The sequence below is a fragment of the Gekko japonicus genome, unplaced genomic scaffold (assembly GCF_001447785.1).
Source record: "Gekko japonicus isolate JY-2015 unplaced genomic scaffold, Gekko_japonicus_V1.1 scaffold198, whole genome shotgun sequence".
In the NCBI taxonomy this organism is placed as follows: domain Eukaryota; kingdom Metazoa; phylum Chordata; class Lepidosauria; order Squamata; family Gekkonidae; genus Gekko; species Gekko japonicus.
In genome coordinates, this window is record NW_015161409.1 from 537,388 (window position 1) to 559,416 (window position 22,029).

The following is a 22,029-nucleotide window of genomic DNA, read 5'->3' on the forward strand; positions in this document are numbered from 1 at the left end:
CTTCCGATACCCTGCCAAAGTAAGTAAATATGTAATGGTTGTATAATGAGGGTTTCAAATGTTAAGTAACAAAACCCCACTATATTCATATTTCAAAATCATATCTCACCTCTCAGTGAACACAATATCAATTATTAATTTGCATATGTGAAACCTTTGCCAGTGATCAACACCACATAGTTTTTATATTGCTTCGTATCAAATGTGCTTATCTGTTAGTCGTTACATGTTACACTATATATGAATCACCCCTTATTTGTCAGTGGGACTGTGAAGATCTAGATTGAAAAAATACCTCAAACAAGTTGGCTAGCTGGTGACTTTAGGTCAGTTATTGTCTCCCAATTTAACCTACCTTATAGAGTGCTTTTGAGAACAAAATTGGAAATAGTCAAGAAAGTTGTCCTGAGCTCTTTGGAGGAGGTTTGAGACACACAAATATAATAGGAAAATGTGATCAACATAAACCTTCATTCTTTCTCATAGTTTACAAACACAGTCCTCTTCACGCTAATAATGTATGCCCATTCACATGCATACAAATTGACCAAAGCCCTTGACGCTCTGGCCCAGTACTGTCCAATTTGTCTGACAATGGTAGTTGGGCGGGTAGGGCAGGATATAAATCCAAAGATAAATAAATAAATAAAAAATTAAGGTCTCTCTTTCTGAGACTTGCCACGTTGAAGTATTTAAACCAAGGATGACAGAATGGAATTTAAGGCTACCTATAGAATGTGTCCAGCAAGGGACATCCACCCCCACCCCAGCTGGCATTGTGATATTAGTCAAAGCCTGCTTTCTCTTCACAAATAGGTACATAGATGTTTAGAATCCCCCACTTCAGAAAAAAAGATTAATGATACAACAGTGGATAATAAAGATGTTTTTCTGGACACCTTGTGTTAGTTGTTCTTCCTGTATTTTCATATTTAGGGAAAATATGGAAAATTTAAGAGGTATGTGGCTCATAGTACACATGTAACAAATGTCCGTTGGACTCATGATGACAGTTTACTGGTCAGTGCTGGTGGTGGAGACACGTCTTTGATGCTATGGACCCATGAGATGGAGGGCCATCGAGAAAGCAGGCAATGTGACAGTGAAGAATCTGATCTAGATTCTGAGGAAGATGGAGGTAAGTAATAAATTTAAGACATCATCATTTTAGAGAGCAGTTTCCTGGATATTTAGAAATAGTTAATAAAAGGCCAACTTCTGTGCTCTGAATCTCAATTTTCAGAGCAAATTTTTGAACTTCAGCATGTGTTTACTGGTTTAGATATATTATAATTTTAAAGAGAATAATACTTCTTGAAGTAGTATTTTTCTTTTGTCTCTGGTGCTCTAGATGGAGAGCACTCATATAAGTAAAGTAATTCACTAGCTTCTTTGTTCCAATAGTTCTTGTGATTATGAATATTTCACTAGGATATGACAGTGATGTCACAAGAGAAAATGAATTTGTTTACACCATCAAAGCCTTATCAACCAACATCAGACCAATGTTTGGAATCAAGCCTCATCTGCAGCAAAAAGAGCCTTCATTAGATGAAAGGTAACTTCTAACTATACATTTCATGTATAGAAAGGGCTGAATTTTTTGCTTTCCAGCTGCCACCATTAAGCACTATCTGTGCTATCTTTTAATTTTGTATGGATTGAAAATCTCAATCTAGAGATCCTCAGATGCTACAGTAGGATCACCAGTGCCAAGGAAATGAACAGTTATGTCAATGTTGACAATATTAATTACCTGTTGAGGAGAGGAGGATGTCCCTCCTTCCCCTCAGAAATGCTTTCCCCAGTTGCTTGGTGCTATCAACTGACATTTTGTTTCATCATGTAGATACAATGTGAAATGTAGCCAAATGCACAGTAGGTCTGAGATCCTGCATGGTTGGGAGCAGATCAGACAACAGGGTCAAAAGAAAGTTACTTTGGAAGCACATCAGATAGCTGAAATACAGGAAGATCAGTACAAAGGAAGAACTTTTACAGACCAAGGTCATCATGGAAACTTTTCAAAAAATGTTTACTGCATAAAAAATGATCACACACTTGAATCCATATATAAGCATACCAGCACATATTCAAGAAATTTATAAGCAGATATGATACAAACTATTGACTAAACAGTCCTCAAAAATAAAAGAAAGAAACAGGTTTAATCACCATTATCCTAAACATATATTTCTACTTCCCAAAGAAATCGCCTTCCATCTCCAATTTTCAAACAATGTTTAATTTTAATCTTCAAGGGTGGTATTGAGTTCCCTTGCATCTTTATTATTATATCTACCTATAACGTGTTTGCTAATATTTAGCACTTCTCCACAGGAGATTAGTATCTACCTTTCATAATCGCAGGGATTTTTCACAAAGTGGTTGGTACTAGAATCCTGGGGAATATGAGAAATGGAAGACTGGGAGGGAAGCAAGAAGCAAACAAAAGGAGAACAAAGGATGGATAGGCTGACAAGTAGAGAGAACCAGAGAGCAACTAAAGAGTCATACGGATACGCCTTCTTAGAACTAGACCTGCCTTGGTGTGATTGTTAATAATACATGTTGTTTATTTTAAAGATATGTTTAATTTTAAACCCTGCTAATACATAGTATTTTGCAACTTAAATAATTCCAGAGAGGAAGAAGCCTCCTGACATATCATTTTGCCTGCATAGTGCTGCCTCTTCCCATGTTAACAGTGGACAAATTTGATCTATAGTTTCTTCTCCAGTTCTAGGGTTGCCAGATCTCCCCTGGCCACTGGTGGGGGATGGCGAGGCAGGGTTCCCAGATCCAGGTTAGCAAACTCCTGGAGATGTGGGGATGGAGCCTGGGGCAGAAAGGGACCTCAGTGGGGTACAGTGCCACAGACTCCACCCTCCAAAGCATCCATTTTCTCCAGGGGAACAGATCTCAGTTGTCCGGAGATGAGCTGTAATTCCAGGGGATCCCCAGGTCCCACCTGGAGGCTGGCATCCGTATCCAGTTCAGATACCAAGGGGAAAATATTTAGGCCTGCCTTTAAGGAGTGGGCCCCTATTTTCAAGTATTTTACTCAAACACATGAATTGTACACATAAATGTCCTTCAGATTTGCTAACAAATTTATTATTTTGTGGTTGGGTATTCCATACATATGGAAAGTGAGAATCAGCTCTGTTACAGACACTATTGACAATGAAATATGAAGTTTATTCATGTTGATGCCATTAAAATATAAATACTGTACATCATAATCCCTCCCTGAATCCACAATGTTAATTTTAGTTTTCTTTACCCTAGATTACAATACATTATTTATATTTTAATATCCCTGCTTAATTTTTATGCTTCCTGGGAAGACAAGGGGTTGTAAGGTAAGCTCTTTTTTCTTTTCAGTTAGTAATTACAAAGTTTACATTTTGATATATTTGTGGGATATTTCTTCTTTTCTCAGCAGAACAAATACCTTGTGTGTGTAAATATGCATACAGGGGGGAAAATCTGATTTGTTATTCAGCTTCGAAAGATTTTACAGCACCAGGGCAGATCTTCCTTTCCTGATGCTGAAAAGTCCCATGCTATTAATTGGTTGATGCTATGGACAAAGGTTTGTATTTTCAAAAGACTTTGTGGCGTTAGATGCTCAATAAAATAGTGAATTTTTCACTATTTCACCTAGCAGTCATTAACTTTTTGGCAAGATTTCATTGTATTGTTCCTTGAATAATCAATAACAGATTAGACCAAATTATAATATCCAGGTTTTGATTTGTTGTTTGCAGACTAAGGTCTCTCTGGTCCAAAGTACTGTGGACTGCAGCTTGTCTACTTATGATCTGCCTGAGAGGGTAGAAACAATCTCTGGTCACATTTATACAGATAATTTTAGGTTGGTCTTCTTTAGCTGTGTTAACAGATTCCTTGAAGTTGGGAAGGCTGTATCCTGTAACTTGGATCCTTGTCCTGGTCAATTTATATGGGGAGAAGGTCAGGACTCCATTTATTAATGTCTCTTTGGTAGAAAGAGTTGTTCCAAAGTCTTTAAAGGAAATGGTGATTAGACTTATTGGAATAAACCATTTTTAGATAAACAATTATATGCAGTATTTAATACTAATTATATGCAACTAATTATATTCAGTATTTAATACTGCTGATCATGCGGTCTCATTGAGATGCTTAGAGCTGAAGATGAGTGTATGAAGAGTGGTTCTTGAGTTATTCTGGCCTTTCATAAGAGATCATATATGTAGGGGGGGCATAATGGATCTTGCAAGCTCCGTTTCTGAGAATGTGGGAGAGAAAAAGCTATTCATCTTATGCAAGGCAGAGATGATCTGCCAGGCTGTTGGTTGAGGACAGCAATGGTTTTCTGTTGTGGCTGGCACGCTCCCCCTGTCTCCCTCCCCCTAACTCTGATCTTGTGCTTCCTCTATCCCTGCGCAAAAAGTGGCCAGGGAGTACAGAATCGGGATGTAATTTCTAGGGACATCATCTTGGACTTCTTTTTAACCTGGTCTTCTTTTAACTTTCTTATTTAATTTTGTTATGATTGGAATTTTAACATTTTGTATATTTGTCTTATAGTTCTATGCCTTTTTGTTGTACATCGCCTAGAGCCCTGCACAAGCAGGAATAGGGCAATAAACAAATAAATAAATAATAGAATAATTATTTCCCCTGGCACTGGTATTTCTGGCCACTGTGTGATACAGAGTGTTGGACTGGATGGGCCTTTGGCCTGATCCAACATTGGCATCTCTTATGTTCTTATGTTCTTAATAATCCCTCCTGGATCCCTGTCCAACCCACTTCCCTCTCTTTTTTACACTCTGTCTGGGTTACTGCCACCTTCTTCTTCTTTCCCCCCCCCCAAACAACTTACTACAATAACATACAATAGTCATTAACGTTGACGTGACCTACCTACCACGAAAACAACAATAACATTTAGAACTTCAGAAATATAAGAGTAAAGTAACCAATAAAAATTTCAAACTTTAGGCTCTGCTTTTAGCATTTTACATCAGGACCAATGTTCCCTCTAAGCTGTGGAGTCTTGTGAGCAAAAATTCTACCTTGTGAACTACAGGCATTAAAGTTGTGAGCGAGTGATTTGGCTACTGCATTAAATTACTTTGCTCTGGAGCCATCCTTCCTGAGCTAAGGCAGAAATGTGTGAGCCAGAGGCTAAAAATCTGTGAGCTAGCTCACACTAACTCAGCTTAGAGGGAACACTGATCAGGACCCATTTTTGATAGTGCATATTTGCAGGTAAGATATCATGTGTGGTGAGAAAAGAGAAAATAGGGTACCAAGTTGATTCAAATTTGAGACTTGAAAATTGAGGTGTTTGAGCTCTATGGATTTTGTCTGCAATCTTAGCCATCACGAATTGTTCCCATATTTTCTCATGCCAAGTAGCTATTGTTGGGGAAGAAGGAGATTTCCAGCATGACGCTATTGTCAGGCGCGCTGTGGCAAGGAGTAATGAAATTATTTCTTTGTTCCTCTTATCTATGTCAGTATCCCATTGATTCAATAAAAAAACTTTGGGTTTGAAATGTAAATCCAAAGAGGTTATTTCCGTAATCTCTTTTCGGACTGCATCCCAGAAATTGCCCAGTTGTGGACACTCCCACCAACAATGTAGATACCTACCAATCTTCCCACAGCCTTTCCAACATCGCGAGTCATTGTTTATGTTTATTTTCTGTAACTTCTGAGGGGTCATGTAGCATCTTGATAGCAGTTTGAAAAATTGCAGTCGGATATTAAAAATACTCGAGTGATTGGCTGGAGAAGACCACACAGTGTCCCAGTCCGCTTCATCCTAGCAGACCGACAAATCCTCTTCCCATCGAAGTTGACATTTGAGTTTGGAGTGATTGTCTTCCGAAATGATCGTATTGTAAATTTTAGATAATATACCTTTCGGGAAAATTGGATAAAATTTAATAATTTTTTCTAAACTTGTTAGTTCTCTTCTAAATGTGCCTAATTCCGTGAGACGGTCGGTGAGGGTCCTCAATTGTAAATATTGATGCCACGGCATCTGCGTCCCTATTTTTGGGTCAAAGAATTGTTTATCTCGTATTACTCCTTTATCCATCAAGTCGTGCGGTCTCCTGAATCCCTCCTCTCTCCAATCCTTAAAGGACTGCGAAAGTAGACCTGGTTGAAACCACTCCTGTCTCGTAAAAGTGGCCATCTGAGAAATCCCAGTAGGAAGTAGGGCCTTGTTTTTATCCCATGTTGCAAGACCTGTTGTTAATAAAAAGTTTCTTTTGATCGTTCTTGGCCTAGCATTAGTTTTCAGCCAGGTGACTTCCTGAATACTATAGGGGGCAGTGTATGTCGACTCAATTTGCCTCCAATGTTGTTGTTCATTTTCATACTGGCACTGGACCATCTGTGTTAATATTGCTGCTTTCTGGTACGTTTGTAATAGAGGGAATTCCAGGCCTCCCAATTTCGTCATCCTATGTACCAGTGTTCCACTTATTCTAGACTTTTTCCCATCCCAGAGAAACTTCGTCAAAGTTTTTTGCCAGGACTGTAATTCTTTTTTGGTGATGGAGATTGGTAGGGCCCGGAAAAGGAAAAGAAATCTTGGTACCACACAACTTTTAACCAGATGCAATCTATCCGATAAACTTAGTTTGAGGGAACTCCAGTCATTGATTTCCGTCTTGACTCGTTGATGTAAGGTGGTATAATTGAATTTGCCCAGATCTTTTAGGTTACTGCCACCTTCTAACCTTCAAAGAGCATCTCCTGTAAAAAGGCTGGATCTTTTGCACATTTTTGCCATTAAAAGCCTTTGCTCTGCGACAGTATCTCCTGTTTGGCTCTTTCATTGTAGCCACTACAGAGATTAGCAGATGCACATGAGTGCTTGAGGAATGGGGAGATCAACCTTGGGCCCCTCTCCCTGGTTTCTTCTGGGTGTGTCCAAATTGAGCATGAAATGATCATAGAAATCAGATTAGCAGCACCCAAATTTAATAAAGAGTTTAATAAAGTCATAGAAACACATGCATTCCTATCTACACAGCAAATCTGAGCAAGACTGAATGAAAAGCAATGGAACCCTAATATGCTAAGGCAAGATTCCTTCTTGTGGAGTCACGACAAATTGTTCACACCTCTGTGCCATGGATGGAGCTTTTTGCCATTGTTTACCTGCTTTTTCCTTCAAGTCTTGTTTGTCAGAGAAAAGGATACTTAGGGCTTTTCCACAAAGTGTTGGGTATTTCTTCACACTGGGTGATTGTGAATGATACCAGATTGACTTTGTGGGATCAGTTGTGTGCTTGTCCGAGCTCTGTGATGGGCAGTTTTGATAATATTGGAAGGGACTGTGTTGACTGAATCCATAGATTATAGGAGTGCTTCTTGATCCAGCCTTGCTTTTTGTTAGGCAAGTTAATGTGGCAGTGAATAATGCAATTTTTAACAGTATCAGGCAATAGGTTATCTTCCACCCTGGACTCAGCCAGTATAGCCATGGTGATCCATGCTACTGTACTGAGGTTGTGTGTAGGGCTGTCCTGGAAAATTATTTAGCTACTTCAGCTAGTATAAAATGCAGCAGTTCATCTTTTAACAAGAGCCTGCTGATTGGAATACATAATGTTATAGAACATCTGCACTGGCTTCTGATTTGTTTCCGGGCCTGATTCAAGACGTTGGAATTGATCTTTAAAGGCAAACTTGCAGGACCACTTCCCTCTCTATCATCTCTTATGTCAACTGCACATGCCTTGCAGCTCCTATTAAATGTATCTTCATATAAGGCTGAAAGAGCAACTGCATCCATAGCATCAACATTTCTTAATTATAACTCTGTCAATGGAAATTGACCTTTCAGAGGATGTCAGATGAACACCCTCCTTGCTAATTTAAAAGGCAATACAACATGTTTTTTTTAAATGGGCATTTGGTATTTTAGGGGCCATACTGTGTGCTTGGACAGGAAGGATTGTTTTTATTTATATGTATTGCTTTAGACCTGTAAAGAAGAAAGTGCAATATACAAAAATTCAAATAAGAGGTTCATTAAGGAGTGCTGTACCTGTCCAAAAACTGCCTTCATTATTCAATTTTGATTTCTTCAAGAAAAACGTAGTTGCTAGTGACATTATATTCCTTCCCTCTAAGTAGCTTTCATGATGTTATCTTAATATAATGCATTTATATTAATTATCTTTATATGGATATATCTTTACTTAATGTGACACAAACTTATCCCTGACTGTCTTCCAGTTTAAAGAAAGTAACTGCCTTTGGATTTATTTTTTAAATTCTTCTTCTATATTAGACACGCTTTCTTTCCCACACAAAATGTTCCTTAATGTTCATTGTTGTTGTCCTGTGCAGTCCCACATGGGGTACTATGCAGGCATGCAGGCCAGCCTTTGGAAGATTTCTAGTTAGCTTAGTAACAGAGCAGGAGGGGCCCCTCCCAATCAGAGCCATTGCACCGTTTTCCCACCTAATGGTTATGTCCTCTAGGGAGGGGTCCCTCTCCCTCCCTCTGTTCTCTCTTTCCTGCCACTTTGAGAAGAACATTCTTTATTAGCTCTGCTCATTTTCTTCAGAATGTCTTTATTCAAGAAGTGTTTGACCTGTTCAACAAAGATGACCCAGACAGGCAAACACTCTGCTTGTCTGCTCTGCCTCCGGGAAAATCATAATGTAGCTGCATGTAAAATCTGTCAGCAATTCACCCCAAAGACCTGCACGGACCGTGCCTCCCAGCTCAAAGCAGCCTTGTGGGAGAAGGCTTTGTCTGCCTCAGTGACCCTGGCAGCCAAAACATCTGCCCCAGTTGAACAACCTGTATTTTCAGCCCCGAAGCCTGTAGCAGACTGCGTTTCCCTCCCTCTGTCAGCTGCTTCCATACAATTGATTCCAAGGGCAGATCCAAACCTCCAGCAAAAAAGCATAAATCAAAATCGAAGCACAAAGTCAACGATCCATATTGATGGATCTGACTTGCTCGGATTCCAAGGGGGCACTTTCCAAGGAACCTAAAGAACTGGTTCCAAGATCTACTGCTGATGTCAGTCGGTGTACAAACCCACAAACCCATTTTCCCAGCCAGCGCTCCCCAGCTCAGTCTACATTTGTATGTGACCTGACTACTCAAGAAGATGCCATTTCGGAACACAGAATTAGATCTCCAGTTCCAGCACCTCTGTGGACACTGCCAAGTTCAGAACACCAACACTCTTGCTGCCTTCCCGCGCAAGGCTACAGACAATGGCCAGGTCCTCTGGAACCACTGATAGAACTGAGAGGTTATAATATATGATTACTGAAGAGAAAAAAAGAGATTGGATTTATACCCCACCCTTCACTTAGAGTCTCAGAGTGGCTTACAATCTCCTTTCCCTTCTCCACCCCACAACAGACACCCTGTGAGGTAGGTGGGGCTGAGAGAGCTCTTTCAGTAACTGCCGTTTCAAGGACAGCTCTTGTCGGAAGTATGGCTTGCCCAAGGTCATCCAGCAGCTGCAAGTGGAGGAGTGGGGAATGAAACCCGGTTCTCCCAGATTAGAATCTGCACACTTAACCACTACACCAAACTGGCTCACCAGAGATCGCATATACCGACATACTGGACTCCCCACTCAGGTCCAGAGATTTAGGGCTTCAAGGAAGAAGACTGGGGCTCCATTGCTAGTTCTGGGGTAGCTTCAGAACCATCTCCAGAGGATACTATGGGAGATCAAGACCCAGTATTGCCAAGTGAAGACTTGCGTGTTTATTCTGAGCAGATGGTGTGCATGGTTCAATCCTTACAGCACTAGAGAATCACTGCTCATAATATCCAGAGAACAAGAGAGAGAAAAGCTGTATACATGCACTAAATAATGCAGAAACAATACTATATTGTAAACAATTATAACAATAGAATACAAAAATGTATACAAAATTACAAGTGGAAGAGAGGTCCAAAACATAAAGTTTTCCGGACTATCATTTCGAAAGTCTTCATCTGAACTGGACCATGCATATCAGTTGTCTCTTAGTTTCCATCCATTGTTGAATAACTACAGCAATATATACAGTACTTCACTGTTTTTATGTAGCATAATTCTGCAAGTAATCAACAGTTTCTGTGTGGAGTTAAGGTTACAATAGAAGATGGGCCATCTAGATGGAAGGAAACTCAAGCTCTGTGTTAGAGTTGAAGGCTTTAATCCACAAAGGGATCCCATATAATAATTGTGGGAGAATTTTGGTATTATAGATCTTAATAACTGCTGGAACGAACTGGTTGACCCCTGTAAAGAAGAACTTTTTGATTTGGGCCAAGGAGCAATTTGCTAAATTTATAGATCTGTTATGATGAGCTGGCCATTTTAGATTATAGTTAAAAATAACACCAGGTACTTAAAGGCTTTTACCTGCTTGATTTCAATGGAGCCAATGCACCATTTAATGGGGTGCCATCACTTAGAAAAAAACAGAATTTTGAATTTGTTGTAATTAATTATTAGCTGATTCAGTTGGCAATATTGGTAAAAAGCTTCCATGTATCTTTGAAGGCCAATTCTTGTGTTCATTCTCAAGCCCAGTGTTTCTCCATTCAAAGATGGGTTGTAAGGGGCTTACAATGGTGGACCAGTGAGTAGGGGTGTGCAAAAAAAAAAAAGCTTTTTAAAGATTTGGGTGTATTGGATCTGAAAAAATTTCAGTATTTCCAAAAAAATCTCAGATCCCAATGCCAGTGTAGTATTGGGATCCAGGATTTTTCAGAAATCCCAATTTTTCATGGGTCCAATAGACCCAAACCAAAAAATACCAGTGGCTTCTCCTGCAGTGTGGTTTAAACTGTGGTGCAGGAGAAGCTGGCTCCAGGATCTGTGTGCAGCAGGGAGGTCTCGCCCCGCTGTATGCAGACCTGACTGGGCTTCTCCTGTGGCATGGTTTAAACTGCGCTGCAGGAGAAGTTGACCCCAGGATCTGAATGCAATGGTGAGGTATTTCCCCACCGCATGCAGACCTGGCTGGGAGACAACCAGCTGGGAGCTGAGAGCTCCCCACCACCTCAGCTGGTGGGCTCCTCCAGGCATTGGGTATAGCTGAATATATCCAAATAAAAGTGGGGGGAAATCAGCTTTTATTCAAGCTCAGCTATACCAGTAGCTGAATCAGATCCTTTGACCTATATTCGGCTTAATTAATAACCCCAAAATACAGGTAAGGTATTTTTTGGCTTGGTTTATGCCAAATGCACACTCTACCAGTGAGTCTGACATGCTACCTGGTGTTCCATTTTGGTTCCTTTCTCTCAGGTCACTATAACAACAGATACCTTCCCTTCAGGCTGGGGTGCCCATTGCAGGGATAAGTGTGTTAAAGACACATGGCCAGAGGCAGAAAGAGAACTACACATTAACATCAGCCAATTAAGTTGGTCGGTCTGAGACTCTAGCCAGTTGCGGCTAGCGAAGACCACCAGGTGTGGTGATGCCCAGGCAGGGAATTCCAGTGCTCCTGGGGAGGGGAAAGTATAGCGGTGATAGCGGGCATGGAGTCAAGGGAAGGGGACAAAGAAATAGAGGAATAGCTCGGCCCCCTTCCAGCCTGCATCCCATCCCAAAGGTTGTATACAATGGGGCTAAGAAAAATGATCCCCCTCCGGCATTGGCGTTGTGCAACGCCAGGTCTATAAATAATAAGACCAAATGTTAGGGAATTGGATATTGGCTGTGAGGTTTTTGCGAACTATTTCACAGATGAAGTCTTGTCACTCGCCGTGACTTCCCCATGCACGTCTTCTGGTCAGGTTATGGATCATTTCAATCTGCTCAGCTTAGAGGAAGTTGACAAATTGCTTCTAACTGTATGCCCCACCACTTGTTCCCTGGATCTGTGCCCTTCATGGCTGATTAAAGCTGGCCGCGCTGGGTTTCACGGTACCCTCAGGGAAATAGTCAACAAGTCCTTCTCGGAGGAACTGTTCCCAGGAGTGCTTAAGGAAGCAGTGGTACGTCCTCTCCTTAAAAAACCATCCTTGGATCCGGCCAAATTGGTGAACTACTGGCTGGTTTCCAACTTGCCCTATTTGGGCAAGTTAATAGAGAGGACTGTGGCGATGCAGCTTCAGAGCTTTTTGGATGACGCTTCCATTCTAGATCCCTTCCAGTCCAGCTTTCACCCAGGTTATGAGATGGAGACGGCACTGGTCACCCTCACAGATGATCTCTGTTGTCGTTGGATCTGTCGACTGCGTTCGACACAGTCGACCATCAGCTATTGGACCACCGCCTCGCCGACATTGGAATTCAGGGGCCTGCCTTGCAATGGCTTGTCTCCTTTCTCCAAGGCTGGGGACAAAGGGTGGCACTGGGGGAACTGCTTTCCCGAAGGCACCCACTTGATTGTGGCGTGCCTCAGGGGGCGGTGCTGTCCCCAATGTTATTTAACATCTACATGCGCCCCCTTGCCCTGATTGCATGGAGACATGGGTTGGGATGTCACCAGTATGCTGATGACACCCAGTTCTATCTGTTGTTGGGCGGCCGGTCCGACTCCAAACCGGAAGATCTTGACTGGGCGTTACTAGACATGGCTGGTTGGCTTAGGCTGAGCTGACTGAAACGGATTCTGATGAAGACGGAGGTCCTGTGCCTGAGTCGGGGTGGACCAAGGGTAGGGATCCCACTCCCGACCTTCGATGGGGCTCCGTTGGGGCCAGCGCCAGAGGTTAGGAGTTTGGGAGTACTCCTGGATGCCTCCTTAACAATGGAGGCCCAGGTAGCAGCCACTGCCAAGTTGGCCTTTTATCATCTTCAGCTGATTAGGCAGTTTGTTCCCTTCCTTGAACGCAACGACTTGGCAACAGTGATCCATGCAATGGTCACCTTGAGGTTGGACTACTGTAATGCTCTCTACATGGGAATGCCCTTATCGCAAATTCGGAAGCTACTTCCCTACATGTTCCCCAGAGAGCACTGCGGTCAGGGTCTCAACATCGACTCACCCTTCCTGGACCAAAGGATGCCAGGCTAGCTACAAGCAGGGCCAGGGCTTTCTCGGTGGCAGCTCCTCTCTGGTGGAACAAGCTCCCGGAGGAGATAAGGGCCCTGCGGAACTTTATGCAGTTCCACAGGGCCTGCAAGATGGAGCTGTTCTGCCAGGCGTTCAACTAGGAGCCGCCCCAGGGGAGAATGCCCTGCTCCCTGAAAATTTTAAAGCAGCCTGAGCCACCTGCACAATATTAGATCGGGATCGACCACTAGGAAGGCATGGAAGTTTGAGCACCATCCCAAACTGTTATTTGTTTAATGGCATTTGGATTATTATGGCTAGCACCTTTTAATGTTGTTGTAATTGTTATATGGTTTTATGATTATTATACTATTTATTGTTGTTTTTATGCTTTTGTAAGCTGCCTTGAGCCAGCCATGGCTGGGAGGGCGGGGTATAAATGTAATAAATAAATAAATAAATAAATAAAATAGAACTGAAACCTATTTTTGCCCTTAACTCCTTTGTAGCTCTTCTTCATGGGACGGTGGTCCAGATTCAAACAGACAACACCACAGCTATGCTCTATATCGAGAAGCAAGGGGGTACAGCTTCCCTCCCTCTATGCCAGGAGGCCACTGCCATTTGGGGATGGGCAATTATTAACCATACATCCCTTCAAGCCATCCACATTGCTGGGTTGGAGAATATCACAGTGGACTTATTCAGCAGACTGGGGGAACCCACATATGAATGGTCCATTCAGCAGAATTACATCTCCCCCATTTTTGTTCAATGAGGCTTCCTCACCGTGGACCTGTTTACCACAACATTCAGTGCCAAGGACCCCCTCTTTTGCTCAAGGGCCAGTCTAGATCCACACTCCCTAGGGGATGCCTTCCAATTAATTTTGGAATTAGACCTTATTTTACGCCTTCCCTCCCATCCCTCTGATAGGGAGGGTAGTCACCAAGTTAGTCAGAGACAACTCCCACTGTATCCTAATCATCCCTTTCTGGCCAAGACAGATTTGGTTCTAGGTCCTGTTACACAGATCAAGGGGTATATTTGCCCATCTACCTCAGGTTCTAGACCTATTGATCATACAGGGTGCTTCTCACCCATAGGTGTGGAAGCTCCACCTGGCTGTCTGGATGTTAACTTCTCTGAGTCAGTGTGGTTAGTTCTGGTCAGTGCTTGCAAACCTTAGACCAGACTCTTTTGTTCTCACAAATGGAGGCATTTCACACTTTGGTTAAGGGACAGGGAGATCTTCTCTACTAACTGCCCATTATCTCTGGTTTTAGAGTATTTACTATCCTTAAAGAACACAGGCTTATCAGTGTCTTCTATTAAGTTCCATCTAGTGGCAATTTCTACATTTCATGTTCAGGTAGAGGGTAAAAATATCTTCTCACATGAAGTTTCAAAGATGAAAACAGGTATAGATAGGGGCTCACAACAGGTATAGATAGGGGCCACAAGGTATAGATAGGGGCTCTGGGGCAAGTGATGCTCTGTCTTCTTGGTGCTTGGGGGGGGCAACAGTGGGAGGGCTTCTAATGTCCTGGCCCCACTGGTGCACCTCCTGATGGCACCTGGTATTTTTGGCCACTGTGTGACAAAGTGTTGGACTAGATGGGCCTTTGGCCTGATCCAACATTGGCGTCTCTTATGTTCTTATGTGTTGCATTTGCCTGTAACTGTTAATCTAGTTGTCCCTGTGCAGGCACACATCCCTCCCTCCTACCCCACTGTGAGCTTATTAACTCTATATTTATTGGCTAATAGCAATGGGCAAAGAGAAATGACGGAGGGAGAGGGGCCCCTCCCTGAAGCACATGACCATTAGAGGCGGGAAAACAGCTGCAACATCTCCAATTGGGAGGGGCTCCTCCTGCTCTGTTTCTAAGCTAACTAGAAATCCTCCAGTGGCTGGCCTGCACGCCTGCGCAGTACCCCTTGTATGCCTGCACAGGGACAACTAGATGAATAACAGTTACAGGTAAGTGCCACACTTGCAACCAATTATGTATTTCCCTGCTCCAGTCACCTCTTTTGTCACCATTTCTTGAAAGTCTTGGGCCCTCTCATGTAGTTAACTCTGCACTGCCCTGTGTTGCTCAATGCCAAATCTAGTGCAACTGAAGCTTTGCTTCTCCTGAAAAACTTACAAAGGGGGGAGCAGTGGTAGAGCATTGTTTCTGCTGTGGAAACAATTTAGGAATTTATTAAAATATTTATTTTCTTATCTTTTAAAACACACATTTCACCCAGTCAACATTAAACCTAATTGGAATAAGTAATCGCTGTCTTTTTTTTACCTGCTGCTGAAAAGAGGTTCCAGGTAACGCTTTCACTTTGTAAGGCCTGTTCCATATTTCAGCATCCTCTTTCATTTACCGCTCACAAAACACTGATTGTCATTTTGGTGTCTCTAACATAAGTATCCCTGATCCTAGCAACTTTTAATATATCATCATATAACATTCCATATACATTCCATATACATTCATATTCCAAAAACATTTCATTCGTTTTTGTGTATTTGTCAGATTTTTAACACACGTTTAAGATGCTGTACTCTGTTCTGGGTGTTTGTTTAACCCTCTTAGTACTGACGCCTGAAGCAAATGTATGTTTTGGGAAAATTATAGGGCCAGCAGGAAAGGCACAGAAGTAGAAGTTTATTTTCTTTATAGGCTTGGAAACAAAATGAAACAGAAGTGAGGGCTTGATGGAAGTCCACGTTGGCCCAATGAGATAGGTTTGGGTTGAACCTAGACAGGGAGGAGGCCAGGGGCAAATTCAGATTGTATGGAAGCAGAAACAGAATTTGAAGGTGACTCGTTTCATATATTGACATAGTTCCAGTGTGAGGTAATGGATATGCAAAGGACAATAAGTAAAGTTCCTTAGGGAGGGGATTAAATAAAATGACATGTTAATGGTTGCCCAGGCAAGCCCAATCTCGGAAGCTAAGCAGGGCCAGCCCTGGCTAGTATTTGGATGGGAGATCTCCAAGGAATACCAGGGTCGTGATGCAGAGGCAGGCAACCTCTGAATATTCTTTGCCTACAAGTCCCAATAGGGGTTACAGGAAGTCAGCTTGACTTGATGACCCCACCCCCCCAAAAAAAAAGATTACAGGGAGAATGGTTATGTGAAAAAAGGCACACAGATGAAATTACCGGAGGTTCCTAATTGTTGTCTGATCACTTCTGATTCCCAGACTTTGGGGTAAAGCATTATCTCAGGGTGGGAGTTCTTCCGCACCCATCCTAGAACAGTCCCAGCAAGCATGACTGAGTTAGGTGTGGGTTCATTTTTCACTTCAGTTTCTGCATTCAGGCATTTGCCTGAGTCCCCTTGCATCATCCATATTTAAATTTAAGGTGCATTGAGAGATAGGAAACAGGCCTCAGTACCAGAATGGGGGCTTGGGATAACAAAATGGGGTTTTGCAGCCTGTAATTTTTTTAAGATACAGTTGTATGTACAAGGCAAACTCATGAATATGATCATTACACAGACAATGATCTGGTAGGTTTCCCATAAACTTGCACACATAAATGGGTTTCATCTCTGAATTATGTAGAGATGTGAAGCATCTTAGTATCCCTGTAAATCTTAGCTGGTGCTAAAGAGAGGGAACCTCTTGTGGGGGATAAAAATCCCAGCTTGAGTAAAATTAAGCTGTGGATACTAGCAGTGCAATTTCATTTTGAGAGGCTTCTATCTCTTACAGAAAATGGACGTGATTCTTTTTACATTTATTTAAGGCAGAAGATAGCCCCTAACTTGCATAATATAATCTTACTGTTTGTTTTTTCCACTAATTACTTTTGAGCATGCAGATAATTTGGTCATGTGAATGCATTTTCAGTACTGTACGGGCAAATAGTTGTCATTGCCAGGCTGTCTTTAGTATATGCAAGAAGGGGGACCCGTGATACTCACAGGGAGGAGGAGCTCCACAGGGAGGAGGAGGAGGAAGCAGCCGCAGGTGAGCCTTCTCCCCCCCCCCAGCACCGATGTTGAGGCCCGCGCGGCTCCTAGTCGCCTGGCCCGCCAAGCCTTCTCCCCCACCCTTCTGGCACCAGCAGCAAGGGCTGTGTGGCTCCCAGCCGCTGGGCCCGCCAAGCCTTCTCCCCCACCCCCCAGCACCCATGGACAAGCCCCATGTGGCCCCCACCCCCCGGGCCCGCCAAGCCTTCTCCCCCCCAGCTCACACCCCCCCCCAGCGACAAGGGCAAGATAGTTGCCAGGGCATTCTCTGTGTATGCACAAGGAATGCTGTTTACTTTTGGGGGGATTTAAGTATCCCTCGTATACTTTTTTCAACTTTTTAGATTTTTCTGCACTCCTGGGGACTACTCCAAGTGTGCACGAAAATCTCTCTGCCCCCCAAGTGCCCCCAATGTGCAGATTTAGATATCCGCGTGGAGGGGGCAACTTGGCTATTAGATATATAGATGCCTTTTTAGGTTAGTGTTTAGAGACTACACCTCTGCCTGCTGTAATGTGTGTGTTTTTTAATAACATGATTGTCATTCCTCATATTTATATGAAATTAAATTACTACAAACTTCATTTTTGTTCCGATGCCATATTACGTGCCATATAAGCCTTTCTGTGATACATAGCTTTCAATTTAGATAAGGAATTGCATGTACTAGGAATATTATGTGATCCCCACTTCTTAATGCATCAAGACGTTCAGAGGCACTGCTTACCAGAAGAGAGCACTAGCGACTTGTGGCTTTTTAGTCATATTTACTTTGCTTTGTTTACAGATATGCAGGTAGAACTCAGGTGGATACCCAGAGGCGCATTTACAAGAAAGCAGATTTGCTGGCACAGATCTGATCCACAGGGTGAAATCTTATTCCCCTACTGGATTTCAGCCCACACACAGCAATATTTGTCTGTTTCTCCATTTGTGTCTCACCTAGGGATGGGCACGAACTGAACCATGATGGGTCTACTATCACCAGAGGTCATTTCGGGGGGGAATCTCAGGGGATCGCAGTTCCCCCGGGTGAGGTACGGGGGGTGGGGAACATGACGAAGCCCCGCCCCCTGCTTCCGGCCGCCCTGCTTCCGGCCCTCATTCAGCCAGGAGAAGGCAGGAGAAGAGGGAGGGTAAGTTGCTTCCTCCCTGCCTCTCCCCACCCCTGCCTGCCTGGGGCCAGGGAGGACCTTCGCAGGGCTTCCTCGCACTCCTGCCAGCCTTGCAGGTCCACCGCCGGGCCCCTCATGGGGCTCGGCATTGGAGTTGCAAGGCTGGCGGCGGCCGGGACCGTTGGGGGTGGGATGTGTGGCCTTATGACACACTTCCGGTGATGTCAGGGGGTGTGGCCTCATGACACACTTCCGGTGATGTCAGGGGGTGTGGCATATGCTAATGAGTTCCCCTAGCTCTTTTTCTATGAAACGACCCCTGATTGTCACAAACTTCCATGAACTTTTAAAGCAGTTTGTGGCGGTTTGTGGTGCTTCATGTATGGAGCAGAGAGCAGGGGTATGGAGCAGAATCATGAAAACAGCAAATTTGTTAAGAGACATGGCAATCCTCTGAATCAACCAGGCAATTAAGTAAGATCTTTATTTCAAGGAACAAGGTGTAAAAAGAATTTTAAAGGAGGGAAAATGATACAAAAGATTCCTAGGCACAGCAGCTGGGTACCACAGCTTTATAACTAGCACATGTGATGAAAAGACTGGGGTGGGGGGATTGAATGAATTGCAGAATAAAAATGGGACACTGGCATGACCAAAACAATGTGAAAACTTCCACAAATTAACTGTACTGTTCCTAGCAAGCAGCACTTACATCAGCTCATGTAGTCTGGAGTTCCAACTGAGAGGTTCTGTTCATGAGACATGGATGGACACATACTTACAAAAGGGACCTGCTAACTTTTGTATACTCTAAGGGAAATGTGCAAGGAAGTTTCCATTTTTCTGGGATTTAATGGAGTTGGCAGAGGTCCCACATCTGTTCTGTGACTGGGCTGCCGCTTTTGAGAGGCACCTGCCATTTCCTTCTTTAATGAGGAATAGGCAATTTTTGTGGTCATAGTTTGAGGAGTGTGGTGGGATTTGCACAACGTCTCAAATTAACAGGCCCATTCTCCATTTCTTGGGTGACTGATTCTGAGGCAACAATGTTGATAGAATGTGATAAGCTTTTCTGAAGAGAAGGTATACAAAGTAAGGAAAATGGGGGGGGGGGATCTGTGAAAAAGTATTATAAAGGGATCATCATTACAACTTCCCAGTGATAGTTCTGACCTTCGGTTCCATTATAATACTTCAAGAGATGTTTCCAGGCACCATATGACAAATAACAACAACAATAATACAGCAATACAGGTAAAACTTCCAATTCCAGACTAACTAAAGATAATTCTACAGATCACTGGAGGGAGATGAAGAAGTAGAAGTAAAACTAGATTGGTTACTGATTGATAACATGGTTTTACAACCTGAATGTTGCTTGGATTGGTTACAAGAAGGCACTTCATTCTCTCCCTCATACATGGATCCTGAAAACACTAGAAATGGTAGGCATCAATAAAACTGTAATAACATTTATCAAAACTGCCATGAGTAAATGGAACATCTGGTTGATAGTGAATGGAGAAGAAATTGGAACAGTTAATATCAAACGAGGAATTTTACAAGGAGACTCACTATCACCGCTGCTCTTTGTCATTGCCCTAATGCTACTTATAATCATTCTCAACAACACAGGCCTAGGATACCAGCTTTCAAAGAGAGGCCCAAAGATTTTACACTTATTGTACATGGATGACTTGAAATTGAATAAAAAGTCATCATCAAAGACTGGTTCTTTACTAAATACAGTTCAGATATTCAGCAAAGATATAGCAATGGAATTTGACCTTGACAAATGTGCAGCATTAGCACTGAATAGAGGAAAGGTCATTGAACCAGAAGAAATCAAGATGCTAAGCAACAACAATATCAAAACACTGAGCTTTGGAGAAAATGACAAATATATTGGAATTTTGGAAGCTGACAACATCAAGCATACCCTTGTTAAAAGAAATACAACCAGGGAGTATTACCAAAGAGTTAAAAAGATATTGTGAACAAAATTAAATGGAGGCAATACAGTAAAGGCAGTCCCAGTTCTAAGATACACAGCCGGTATTATTGATTGGAAACAAGCAGAATTAGAAGCAGTAGATCACAAAACTCACAAGATAATGATGATGCATCACTCACTACACCCTAGAAGTGATATTGATCATCAAGAGCCAGTTTGGTATAGTGGTTAAGAGCAGTGGACTCTAATCTGGAGAACAAGGTTTGATTCTCCACTCCTGTATTTGCAGCCAGCTGGGTGACCTTGGGTCAGTCACAGTTTTCTCAGAGCTGTTCTCTCAAGAGCAGTTCTCTCAGAGCTCTCTCAGCCCAACCCACCTCCCAGGGTGTCTGTTGTGGGGAGAGGATGGGAAGGAAATTGTAAGCTGTTCTGAGATCCTGAGTGAAGGGCGGGGTATAAATCCAACTCTTCTTCTTCTTTACTTACCAAGAAAATTAGGTAGAAGAGGTTGAAGAAGCAGTTGATGAAAAACAAGCACTGAATGACTATACCAGGTAAAGCAAAGAGAAGCGTCTAGTTGAAGTGTACAAGGCAGACTTACTTCACATTACAGAAACCAAAGAAGATTATAAAAAGATTGCAATCAAAACTCACATTGACACCTGGAAGGATATTGCATGGGCAATATTTGAAAGACGTAGAGAACAAAGTTAATGGTGAAAACACCTGGGAGTGGCTCCAAAATGGGCCCTTGAAGAAAGAAACGAATGGACTCATTCTAGCTGCATAAGAGCAGGCACTTGAAACTAAAAGTATGAAAACCAGGATTCAAAAGACCAGTGATAACGTCAGTTGTCGACTTTGCAAGACAAAGGATGAAACAGTCAATTGCATGGTTAGTGCATGCAGTGAAACTGCTCAAACTGACTATAAAGAATGTCACAATAGAGTTGCATCTGTAATGCACTGGAATCTTTGCAAGCACTGTGGCTTACCACCAGCCAGAAATTCATGGAAGAACAAAACAGACAAGATCATGGAGAATGATGAAACAAAGGTTCTTTGGGACTTCCAAATACAAACAGATAAGCATCTGGAGCATAAAACCCCCGATGCCAGAATTGTAGAAAAAATGAGAAATATGGTTTGGAACATTGACACTGCAATCCCAGGAGACAGCAGAATGTCACAAAATATCAAAACCTACTAATAGAGTTAGAGTGTCTCTGAGAGGTTACCATAATGCTAGTTGTCATTGGAGCCTAGAAGTCTTAAGAAACACTTGGACATTCTGGCCATTGAGCAAATCAAATCAAATCAAATGTTTAATACGGTCAAAGACCCATCAAATCACCACCAAAGCCATAAAACAGACAGGGGTCCCAATCACACGCAGAATTAGCCGCGTGATAGGCACGAATGCCGGGCGGATTTTAAGGGCGTGATCACACGGGAACCTCTGGCAAGTGTCCCGCACCCGTCGGCAACCCGTCTTGCTCCGCCGAAGAAGCAGAGTTAAAAAATACCCAGGAAAGTCCAGTATCAAATGGGTTGCTACAGGCCACAGATGGACTTTCCCCTGTGTGATCACTCAAGTGCATTCTCATGGCATCGGGATGGTCTGATCAGGCCATCCCGACTCCGTGCTGTTGTTTTTTCCCCCTTCTCAGTATGCGCATCATCACATACTGGCATAGGAAGCCCTCAGTGCGGAGATGCAATTTATTGATCCTCCGTTTAAGTGAATTGAAAACAAACAGCAAAAAACCCAACAAAAACCAACTCACCTGCGATTGCGTCTGATCACGCAGTGGCAGGCTATGCCCGCAGCTTCAAAGAACTGTGTGATCACGCAACTGTGGGTCAATTTCCTCCGGGGTAAATAGCCTTGCTTCCCCATGCATTATCTTGCCCATTTGACCGGGACCAGAGTATACAATTCAGCCAAACACCCATTATAAAATCTTAAACAT

The 22,029-nt window shown here is 42.7% G+C and overlaps 1 protein-coding gene across 1 annotated transcript in view; it reads left to right on the top strand.

Annotated features, from left to right (window-relative positions):
• EML5 (echinoderm microtubule associated protein like 5) overlaps positions 1-22,029 on the top strand; it is a 136,937-nt gene that overhangs the window by 89,412 nt on the left and 25,496 nt on the right. Inside the window, exons 26-30 of the mRNA XM_015426624.1 lie at positions 1-19; positions 937-1,138; positions 1,432-1,558; positions 3,351-3,365; positions 15,317-15,325. Coding sequence (XP_015282110.1) covers positions 1-19; positions 937-1,138; positions 1,432-1,558; positions 3,351-3,365; positions 15,317-15,325 — 372 coding nt within the window. The remainder of the gene's footprint in view (positions 20-936; positions 1,139-1,431; positions 1,559-3,350; positions 3,366-15,316; positions 15,326-22,029) is intronic.